Source organism: Bos taurus, chromosome 28 (assembly GCF_002263795.3).
Source record: "Bos taurus isolate L1 Dominette 01449 registration number 42190680 breed Hereford chromosome 28, ARS-UCD2.0, whole genome shotgun sequence".
NCBI classification, from domain to species: Eukaryota; Metazoa; Chordata; class Mammalia; order Artiodactyla; family Bovidae; genus Bos; species Bos taurus.
In genome coordinates, this window is record NC_037355.1 from 8958817 (window position 1) to 8970896 (window position 12080).

At 38.7% G+C, this 12080-nt stretch overlaps 1 protein-coding gene across 8 annotated transcripts in view; it reads right to left on the reverse strand.

Moving 5' to 3' along the window:
• Positions 1–12080, reverse strand: part of ERO1B (endoplasmic reticulum oxidoreductase 1 beta) — a 72163-nt gene that overhangs the window by 53255 nt on the left and 6828 nt on the right. For all 8 annotated transcript variants that reach the window (XM_059882497.1, XM_024986641.2, XM_024986644.2 and 5 more), the window contains 1 exon segment: positions 3113–3232. In XM_059882497.1, the coding sequence (XP_059738480.1) occupies positions 3113–3232 (120 nt within the window).

The following is a 12080-nucleotide window of genomic DNA, read 5'->3' on the forward strand; positions in this document are numbered from 1 at the left end:
AAACAGGGCTATCTACCTTCCCCACCTCTATTACTTCTCTTACTTTGCTTTATTTTTCTCCATAACATTTACATTTTCACAGGAAATTATATTTTATTTTTTACTTGTTCAAGGTTTGTCTTTCTAATCACAATAAAAAGTTACATAAGTTTGGAGGTTTTGTTTTATTCACTATTGTATCCACAGCACCTAGAATACACTCTGCTACAAATTAATTTGATAAATATTTGGTAAATAAAAGAATGGAATGGATAGTAGAAGACAGAAAATATAAATACCAGCTACAGCAGCCAACTGATCAGCTCTCAGAGGTTAGGCTCTTTTTTCTACTTGTATTTCCTTGCTAGATGAATCAAAACTATATATGTGTGTTTAAAATTAACCTCTTCTCTTAGCTTTCCTGTTTTTGTTTTTTGTTTTTAATTCATACGTTGACAGAATTCGAAGAGTCAGTTCAGTTACTCAGTCATGTCCGACTCTTTGCAACTCCATGAATCACAGCACGCCAGGCCTCCCTGTCCATCACCAACTCCCGGAGTTCACTCAGACTCACGTCCATCGAGTCAGTGATGCTATTCAGCCATCTCATCCTCTGTCGTCCCCTTCTCCTCCTGCCCCCAATCCCTCTCAACATCAGAGTCTTTTCCAAGAGTCAACGCTTCGCATGAGGTGGCCAAAGTACTGGAGTTTCAGCTTCAGCATCATTCCCTCCAAAGAAATCCCAGGGCTAATCTCCTTCAGAATGGACTGGTTGGATCTCCTTGCAGTCCAAGGGACTCTCAAGAGTCTTCTCCAACACCACAGTTCAAAAGCATCAATTCTTCAGCACTCAGCCTTTTTCACAGTCCAACTCTCACATCCATACATGACCACTGGAAAAACCATAGCCTTGACTAGATGGACCTTTGTTGGCAAAGTAATGTCTCTGCTTTTGAATATGCTATCTAGGTTGGTCATAACTTTCCTTCCAAGGAGTAAGCGTCTTTTAATTTCATGGCTGCAGTCACCATCTGCAGTGGTTTTGAAGCCCAAAAAAATAAAGTCTGACACTGTTTCCACTGTTTCCCCACCTATTTCCCATGAAGTGATGGGACCAGATGGCATGATCTTCGAAGAGTAGATAGCACCCAAACATCTTAGACTTGAAACTAACTGATTAACTAGATCATTACATTACTCTCCTCTGGGAGAGGGTATGAATACATTGTGGTTACATTTAGAGTAATTTCAATATGTTGGTTGGAACATTTTTTAAATCACATGCATAAGGATGAACTGTATGTTGGCTAGCAAGCACACTGTTATTTCTGCCTATTTGAGTTTCATTTTTCTTCCTTCTGTAACATCCCCTAATTTTCCTTTGAGAAACAATTTGCAAATATGCAAATACAAATAGAACTACTAACCAAATTGTCTTTTGGTCAAGGGGTAGGGCTACATAATCCTACCAAGACCAATTTAGACCTTTCCTCCCAGAAATCTGACTCTTGTATAATATAAAAATATGGGGAAATGGTTAATTTAATTCAAAATTTTGGTATCACAAAGAGAATGGCCATTAATCCCTGCTATAATCTCTGTCTCACCTGAAATATGCTTCTTTAGCTTATCTTTCAATTTTGTGAGCTGCCTCACATTTCTCAATAAAACTTCTGTTTTGTTTGTAAGCCAACAAAAGTACCCTACCTTAGGATACGTAAACCATTGTTTCTTTTTTGGAAAATGTGGATGATGTTGACCTAATAGGATTTCAGTGTAACAAACAATTAAATGAGATATTCATCCATGTATTCGAATATTTGAGTGCTTATTATTGACCAGATGGGTGAGGATACAGAAACAGAAAAAACAATTTCAAAAAGGGAGGAGTGGAAGAATGAGGCCACGACATTGTGAATGGAGGTGTGATCTGGCCATTCTGTGAAGGGATGATCTTTGATAGAAGGAATACTTCCTTCACTGTATTAGACTGAACCATACAAAATAGGCAATAGTCAAACTTTCCAACTTCTAAAAGCAACAATTTCATATGGGTAAGCCTAGTAACAGAAAGGAAGCAAGAGAAAGCAGTTACAAATGCAGACAGACATAAATTTAGGACTAGGAATTAGAAGAAGGTATTTTAACCTGTGTGATTTGTATGAAAAATGTCTAAAATATTAGAATAGTTTGCTTAGGCATACATTTCTTTTTGAAATAAGTTTATGGGATCTGCATCTCTAAAGGGTTTTGTATTGAGGAAATATATCCACTTTTTTGTATATTCTTGGTGCTGATGGGAAAAGGGGATGGGTTCCCAAATCTTTAGGTCTCTACTTTGGTATCCTTCTATACAACTTAAAACTTCACAGATAGTATATTCTTTAACCCTCAAAGCTATTTAAAAGACTAAGATAACCTATACAGAAAAAGGATTAAAAAAATCATGCTCAATTTTAAAAATAAACTAAAAATGAAAATCAAAGAAATTATAAACCAATTGAATACTGAGAGCAAGAGTAGAGGCAAAAATGTATAACAGCGGCTTTTAAACCATTGTTCTTTGAATCTGTGTTATTGCCACTGCCTTTAAACTACCACTGGCTATTCTGTGAAGGTCTAGAGTGGGCTATCAGACTTAAGAACCAGTGCTGCAGTCTTACTGCAGTGCTGTTCTGCTTATGTCCTCAGGCTGCTCTATCACTCCTCCAGTGAGCTACCCAACAAATACATTTGTTGGGACTTTGTACCTCACACTGATAGCACACAGCACTGCCAACCGCACAACTTAAAGCCTGGGTAAGTGTGTCTAGATGACAAAACCTAACTCACAAGGGAGGCTGACAAAATAGGTCCCAGGTATTTTCAACGTCTATAGAGGAATGACTCTTGCGTATGAAACCCAAACTGACCAATGAGAAATTCCCCAAACATAGGAAGGGAGTTCAGATTCGTAATGTTCAAAAAGACTAGCAGGCTTTCACTACAAGAGTTAATACAGTCCAGTGATAAAGGATATACACAGAGTGCTGAGAAGAACAGAAAAGGATTTTCCAAAGAGTTATAAAAGTCACATCTATAGACAGCTATAGAAAACTCTTCAGTACCGATGGAATCAAAAGTTATACCATACCTTGTAATAACGAAAATAGTCTCGTTCTTGCAGCTTTTTTATTTTGGGGAAGATTTTGAAGGTGTTGAAGTTATCGATGCTATCTATGTCACACAAGCAGTCATCCAAGACTCCGGTGACCTAGGGGAAAAAAATACATATATAATAGAAAAGATGTAAATTAATGTTCCAACCTTAGCAAATCTGTACTATTATGTAATAAGATAAATTATGCCCTCAACTTAGCCAGTATTTGCTGATTAAGATACATAACATTTAAAGCTGCCAATTTTTACAATGGTCAGTTAAATAAAAAGCAACAGAAGGATTATATATACCCATTCTAAAGAAATAAACATTCTTGTTCAGTGGTCAAAAAGAAAGGTATTGAATACTCTCACCCTTGTCTAAACATACACAGAATCCAAACAGTCACTGGAATACGAAGGCAACTACTTCCAAGATTAACCTAGAAATCACAGGCTGTAATAATACTGCTGCAGCAACTCTACCTTTCTTTTAGACTCTCATTTATGGAACCCTTTCACGACAGACATGATGCTAAGAGCACTACATATGTTAACACATTTACCCTTTAAATACCTTATGAAATGGCACTATTCTTCTCACTTTACATAAAAGGAAATTAAGGCTTAGCAAGGTTAAAATAATTTTTTCCAAAGTAGACATAAAACTTAGTCCCAACTCTACTGTATTTTAAATTAAATTATCTTATCAACTACTCAAGGTAATCAAAAAGGAGAAATTGATATTTACAAAGTGAATTCACAGTCGAAAAATTCCACAAAATATTCTGCGGCTAAATTTAAAAATGGTACTCATTAACATGCACAACTAGGATGAATCTTTATGGAATTATGCTAAGTAAAAAAAAAGTCAAACCCAAAAGATGAGATACTACAAGATTTCATTTATATAACATTTTTGAAATAACAAAGTTTAGAAATGGAAAACAGACTACTGGTTGCCAGTGCTTAGGGACTGGAGTAGGGGATGGGAGTTGGAGTGGGGAAGCAAGGAGGTAGGTGTGGCTATAAAGGGACAGAAAGGATTCTTTCAGTGATGACATTTTTCAGTATCCTGACTGCAGTGGTGGACATACAAACTCATACCATGTGATATAAATGTATAGAACTAATCCACAGATACACAAATGAAACAAGTGAAATGAACATACATAATTACATCAATTGTCAGTGCTCTATTTATAATATTACACTATATGCTTACAAAATGTGTGTATGTGCTCAGTCATGTCTGACTTTTTGTGACCCCATGGATTATAGCCCACCAGGCTCCTCTGGTGATTTCATCTTGGGATTTCCTAGGCAAGAATACTAGAGTAGGGTGCCATTTTCTACTCCAGGGGATCTTCCTGACGCAGGGATCAAACCCACATATCTTGCATCTCTTGCATCAGCAGGCAGATTCTTTACCACTGTGCCACCTGGGAAGCTCTTACAAAATGTTACCACCAGGGAAAAACTGGATAAAAGGTAAATGACATTTTTATGTATTATTTCATTCAGAAAACTAAGATCATGGCATCCGGTCCCATCACTTCATGGCAAATAGATGGGGAAACAGTGGAAACAGTGTCAGACTTTATTTTTGGGGGCTCCAAAATCACTGCAGATGGTGATTGCAGCCATGAAATTAAAAGACACTTACTCCTTGGAAGGAAAGTTATGACCAACCTAGATAGCATATTCAAAAGAAGAGACATTACTTTGTCAAGAAAGGTCCATCTAGTCAAGGCTATGGTTTTTCCAGTGGTCATGTATGGATGTGAGAGTTGGACTGTGAAGAAAGCTGAGCGCCAAAGAATTGATGCTTTTGAATTGTGGTGTTGGAGAAGACTCTTGAGAGTCCCTTGGACTGCAAGGAGATCCAACCAGTCCATTCTGAAGGAGATCAGCCTTGGGTGTTCTTTGGAAGGAATGATGCTAAAGCTGAAACTCCAGTACTTTGGCCACCTCGTGCAAAGAGTTGACTCATTGGAAAAGACTCTGATGCTGGGAGGGATTGAGGGCAAGAGGAGAAGGGGACGACAGAGGATGAGATGGCTGAATGGCATCACTGACTCGATGGACGTGAGTCTGAGTGAACTCCGGGAGTTGGTGATGGACAGGGAGGCCTGGCGTGCTGTGATTCATGGGGTTGCAAAAAGTCGGACACAACTGAGTGACTGAACTGAACTCTCACGATTTCATGGAACAAACAATTATCGCAATTAAAACTAAAATTTAAAAACAAAAATGGAATTCAGCCTGTTAAAAGTTATTCATGTGATCCACAGGCATAATATATGCAAACAATGATTTTAAAAATGGAAATTTTCTAGTTGTTTCTGTCTTATGCTTTTTCCCTGGGAGTTTGTAAATGTGTCCCATTCACACTCTAGGCCCCTAAATAATAATAGGGGAAAAAAGGAAACAAAATACACACCAAAAAGCTTTTTAGGCTTTAAAAATACTTTACCCAGTAAGAATGAGTGAGTGCTCGTTCTTACAAATTTTTCTTAAATTGTTGACTTTTAGTTAGTAAACTGCAGCATTTACAAACATATTATTTGTGGTAGGGGTTGGAGTAAGGTATACAAAATTACCATGTACTTATTTCTAACTCTTAAGGACTACTACGGAGAAGGCAATGGCACCCCACTCCAGTACTCTTGCCTGGAAAATCCCATGGATGGAAGAGCCTGGTAGGCTGCAGTCCATGGGGTCTTGAAGAGTCGGACATGACTGAGCAACCTCACTTTCACTTTTCACTTTCATGCATTGGAGAAGGAAATGGCAACCCACTCCATTGTTCTTGCCTGGAGAATCCCAGGGACGGGGGAGCCTGGTGGGCTGCCGTCTATGGGGTCACACAGAGTCGGACACGACTGGAGTGACTTAGCAGCAGCAGCAAGGACTACTAAACTACTAAACAAAAACTTTGTGTATAACCAAGTTTTTAAAAATAGAAATTAGATACGAAAAAGGAAAAAAAGGCATCCAGAGTAGAAAGGAAGAAGAAAATTCTATTTGCAGATGATATATACAGAAAATCCTAAAGACTTCATTCACTGAAACAGAACTAATAAATTCAGCAAGTTCTAGGACACAAAATCAATATTTGAAAATAGTGTACAGTGTTTCCATACACTAATAACAAACTGTCAAAGAAATTAAGAAATAATTCATTTACAATCAATTACATCAAAAAGAATAAGATAATACCTAGGGAAAAAATAAACCAAGTGGTGAAATGCATATAAACCATAATATATTGATGGAAAATATTGAATAAATGGAAGGCTATTCCATTCTCATGGATTAGAAAAATATTGTTAAAATGTCCTTAGTACTCTAAGCAGGATAAAGACTCAATACATCCCTGTCAAAATTCCAACATCATTTTTACAGAATAGAACAGTCCTAAAGATTTGTATGGAACCATAAAAGACCTAGAATAATCAAAGCAATCATGAAAAAGAACAAAGATGGAGGCATCATGTGCCCCAATTTCAAACTAGATTACAAACCTATAGTCATCAAAACAGTATGATACTGGCAGAAAAACATACACAGAAGAACAAAACAGAATAAAAAGCCCAGAAAGAAGCCCATGACTATATGGTCAATTAATATATGACAACAGAGCCAAGAATATATAATGGGGAGAGGACAGTCTTTTCAACAAACAATGTTGAGGAAACCAAACAGACAGCCACATGCAAAAGAATGAAATTGTACCACTACCTTACAGCATACACATTTGAAATGAACTCAAATGGATCAAAGACTTGAACATAATAAGACCTGATACCATAAAACTACTGGAAGAAAATACAGATTTTAAGCTCCTTGACATCAGTCTTGGTGATGACTTTTTGGATTTGATATCATAATTAAAAGGTAACAAAAGTAAAAATAAACAAGTAGGACTATGTCAAACTAAAAAGCTTCTGTAAAGCAAAGCAAAACCACTAACAAAATGAAGACAACCTATGGAATTGAAGAAAATATTTGCAAATCATATCTAATAAGGGGTTAATATCCAAAATATATAAAGAACTCACACAACTCAATAGCAAAAAAACAATCTGATTAAAAAATGAGCAGAGGAGGCTTCCCTGGTGACTCAGTGGTAAAGAATCCACCTGCCAATGCAGGAGGCACTGGTTCAACCCCACTCCGGGAAGATCCCACATGCCAAGGAGCAATGAGGCCCGTGCACCACAACTACGGAACGAAACCGAAAACCCTAGGGCCCGTGCCCTACAACAAGAAAAGTCACTGTGATGAGAAGCCCAGGCACTGCAACTAGAGAAAAGCCTGAGCAGCAATGAAGACCCAGCAAAGCCAAAAATAAATGAATAAATAAAAGTATTTTTAAACAGGAAAATATTTTTATTTAAAGATCTAAATATTTTTCCAAAGAAGACATATGAATGGCCACCAAGTACACAAAAAGGTGCTCAATATCACCAACATCAAGGAAATGAAAATCAAAACTATAATGAGATATCATGTCACACCTGTTAGAATGGTTATTATCAAAAAGACCAGAGTAACAGGTGTTGGTGAGGATGTAGAGAAAAGAAAACCTTTGTGCACTGTTGCTGGACTGTAAACTGGTGCATCCACTATGGAGAAGAGTATGGAGGTTACAGAAAAACTTTAAAATAGAACTACCACAAAATCCAGCAATTTCACTTTTTGGTATTCACCTGAAGAAAACAAATACACTAACTTAAAGATACATGTAGCCCCATGTTCACTGCAGTATTATTTACAATAACCAACTATGGAAGTGACCTAAGAATCAACTGAAGGATGAACAAAGAAGATGTGGGATATATACACAATACACCTAGTAATGGAAAAAAAAACAAAAAACTGGCCATTTGCCACATGGATGGAACTTGAGGACACTGTGCTAAGTGAAATAACTCAGAGAAAGATAAAAACCGTATGATCTCACTTTCATGTATAGTCTGAACAGAAAACGACAACAAATCCAAGTTCATGAATACAGAGAACAAACTGTAAAGGATATTTGATTTTTTTTTTTTTTTTTGCACTGCTGCTGCTGCTGCTGCTAAGTCGCTTCAGTCGTGTCCAACTCTGTGCGACCCCATAGACGGCAGCCCGCTAGGCTCCTCTGTCCCTGAGATTCTCCAGGCAAGAACACGGGAGTGGGTTGCCATTTCCTTTTCCAATGCATGAAAGTGAAAAGTGAAAGTGAAGTCACTCAGTCATGCCCGACTCTTAGCGACCCCATGGACTGGAGCCTACCAGGCTCCTTCGTCCATGGGATTTTCCAGGCAGGAGTACTGGAGTGGGGTGCCATTAGGTACAAAGTTCTAATGTTTTATAAAACACTTGTCTTTCTGCTTGTGTAAAATTTCTGTTCATATCTTTTGTTCATTTTTCTACTGGGTTGTCTTTTTCAATGTAGTAATCAATATTGCTTTTTCCCTATTCTATTTTAACCTCTGGAACGCACCATACTAGACCGTCTTATTTTATTCTTCATGTATCTTAAGCTCTCTATAACATTTACTATTCTGTTACTTCTCTGAGCTTCATTCTGAATAATTTATTTGCACTTTTTCCCATTCATTTATTCATTTATCCAACATATTTATTGAGGGCCTAACATAAGCCCTGCAATGTCCTTAGAAGAAAGAAAAGAAAAAAAAGACAAAAATCTCTTCCCTTCAGGTGTTAACATTTTCATAGGAGAGAAAAAAAAAATGCATGAGCAAAGTATAGAGTCTGTTAGATGATAATAAAGCAATATGGAGGAAAACTAGAAAATTGAGACAGGTGTTACAAAACTGGGACTGCTCATTTTTAAAGAGAGATAGGTACGAAAGGTCTCACTGAAGTTTCAGCCAAAGTTAAAGTGGGGAAGGAGCAAATCAAGCTTTTTTTTTTGAAGGGGGAGGGTGAAAAGAATTCCAGGCACTGAGAATACTAAATGCAAAGGCCCTGATGCAGTAAGGCCCAATGCCGCCCCAGAACAACAGGAAACAACAAGGAAGATTATCTAGCAGGGAAAAGGAGAACTGGGTCTTCCCAGGTGGCTCGTTGGTAAAGAATTCACCTTCCCAGCAGGAGACACAGGTTCAATATCTGTGTTGGGAAGTCCATGGAGTTGCAAAGAGTCGGACACAACTTAGCAACTAAACAATAACAAAAGGAGAATTAGGGGCCTATTATTAAAATATTGGCTTTTCTGAGTCAAATGTTTTCTCACACCAGCCAACTCTCCAACTCTCCAGCATCAACTGGGTGCCCAATTCAATTCTAATATTATCTGGAATTGGAGCAGAACCCACAGATTAAGGGTTCAGTCACATAGGACTGCTCCCACTTCAGACACCGGTCCAAGCCCTGGATCACCTGTACTGACTGGCTATAAACAGGGGTTCCCACAACTTCCTTCTCAGGTTTGATAATTTGCTAGAATGACTTACAGAACTCAGGAAAACACTTTACTTATGTTTACTGCAAAGGGTCCAACTCAAAAACAGACAAAAAGAGGAAATGCACAGGACAGGTATTGGGGGTGCACGTGCAGAACTTCCATGCCTCTGAGCTACCCTCCCAGAAAGTCTATGTGTTCACCAATCTAGGAGCTCATCAAAACCCATTAAAAACTCTCTTAAGAGTTTTTACAGAGCTCAAACTACTTTACCCCTCTCCCAAACCTAGAGGTCAGTGGGAAGGGACAGAAGTTTTAATCCTCTAAGCACTTGGCCTTTTTGGACCAGGATCATCATCCTTAAGCTCTCTAGAGGTTCCCACCTAAGTCACCTCAACAGCATAAACTCAGGTATGACTGAAAGGAGCATTCCTATTTCTCAGTAAATTCCAAGGTTTTAGGAACGCTGTGCCAACAACAGGGGACAAACAGCAAGCATGTTTTTGTATTATACCACATTGAGTTACACAGGAAACCACCGAAAAATTTTAAAGCAGAGGCTTGAGAAACCTATATGCAGGTCAGGAAGCAACAGTTAGAACTGGACATGGAACAACAGACTGATTCCAAATAGGAAAAGGAGTATGTCAAGGCTGTATACTGTCACCCTGCTTATTTAACTTCTACGCAGAGTACATAATGAGAAATGCTGGGCTGGAAGAAGCACAAGCTGGAATCAAGATTGCTGGGAGAAATATCAATAACCTCAGATATGCAGATGACACCACCCTTATGGCAGAAAGTGGAGAGGAACTGAAAAGCCTCTTGATGAAAGTGAAAGTGGAGAGTGAAAAAGTTGGCTTAAAGCTCAACATTCAGAAAACTAAGATCATGGCATCTGGTTCCATGACTTCATGGGAAACAGATGGGGAAACAACGGAAACAGTGTCAGACTTTATTTTTTGGGGGCTCCAAAATCACTGCAGATGGTGACTGCAGCCATGAAATTAAAAGACGCTTACTCCTTGGAAGGAAAGTTATGAACAACCTAGATAGCATATTGAAAAGCAGAGACATTACTTTGCCAACAAAGGTCCATCTAGTCAAGGCTATGGTTTTTCCTGTGGTCATGTATGGACGCGAGAGTTGGACTGTGAAGAAAGCTGAGCGCCGAAGAATTGATGCTTTTGAACTGTGGTGTTGGAGAAGACTCTTGAGAGTTCCTTGGACCGCAAGGAGATCCAACTAGTCCATTCTGAAGGAGATCAGCCCTGGGATTTCTTTGGAAGGAATACTAAAGCTGAAACCCTAGTACTTTGGTCACCTCATGCGAAGAGTTGACCCAATGGAAAAGACTCTGATGCTGGGAGGGATTGGGGGTGGGAGGAGAAGGGGACGACAGAGGATGAGATGGCTGAATGGCATCACTGACTCGATGGACGTGAGTCTGAGTGAACTCCGGGAATTGGTAATGGACAGGGAAGCCTGGCGTGCTGCGATTCATGGGGTCGCAAAGAGTCGGACACGACTGAGTGACTGAACTGAACTGAACTGAAAGGAATATGGAGTAGTACAAGGTGAGGATGAAGGGTTTCTCTTTTATATTGTATGATCATGGAAGGTGACAATTTAGGTAAGTGAACACGGCAGGTAATATGACACTTAAGCAGAAACCTAAGAAAGTGAGCGAGCGAACCATATGAATACATGAGAAGTGTGTTAGCTATGTAGAGGAAACTGCAGGTCCAAGGGACTCAAAGCAAGAGGATATTTGCCATCTTTGAGGGATAGCAAGGAGGTCAGTGTGGCTATAGCATATGTTTAAGGGGGAGGAGACAGTGAGAAGAACAGATTTGAGGGGGATAAAGTCAGGAATTTAGTTCTTAATACATCAAATTTGTGATACCTATTAACTATCTAAGTGGAAACACTGAAAAAGTAGTTAGATATATGGATCTAGAGCTGAGAATCCTAGACTAGAGATTCTGAGATATAGATACTAAATACCATAAGAAAGTGAAAGTGAAAGTGAAGTCCTGTCCGACTCTTTGCAACCCCATGGACTGTAGCCCACCAACCTCCATGGGATTCTCCAGGCAAGAGTACTGGAGTGGGTTGCCATTTCCTTCTCCAGGGGTCTTCCCAACCCAGGGATTGAACCCGGGTCTCCTGAATTCCAGGTATTTAAAGCCAAGAGACTAAAAGATGGCCAAGGTGGAGAGAAGAGAGAGTGTAAGATTTGAACCTTGAGGTTCAAACAATTAGGAACAAGCAAGGGATTCTAATAAAGACTGGCCTGCAGAAAGGAAAGAAATCAGAAAAATATACTATCTTGGAAGTAAAAAAAAAAAAAAGAAAAAACAAAAGTATGTCAAAGACAGTGAGTGATGAGCTATGAAAAAAGTCTGCAAAATAGTTTTTAAATCTTAGGTTTAGCAAAAAAATCACTTTAGCAGCAAGAAAGACATTAGTGATTTTGACAAGAGCCATTTTGGAGAAGTAGTAGAGGCAAAAGTCAGACTGAAATGGGCTAAATGATCAGAAT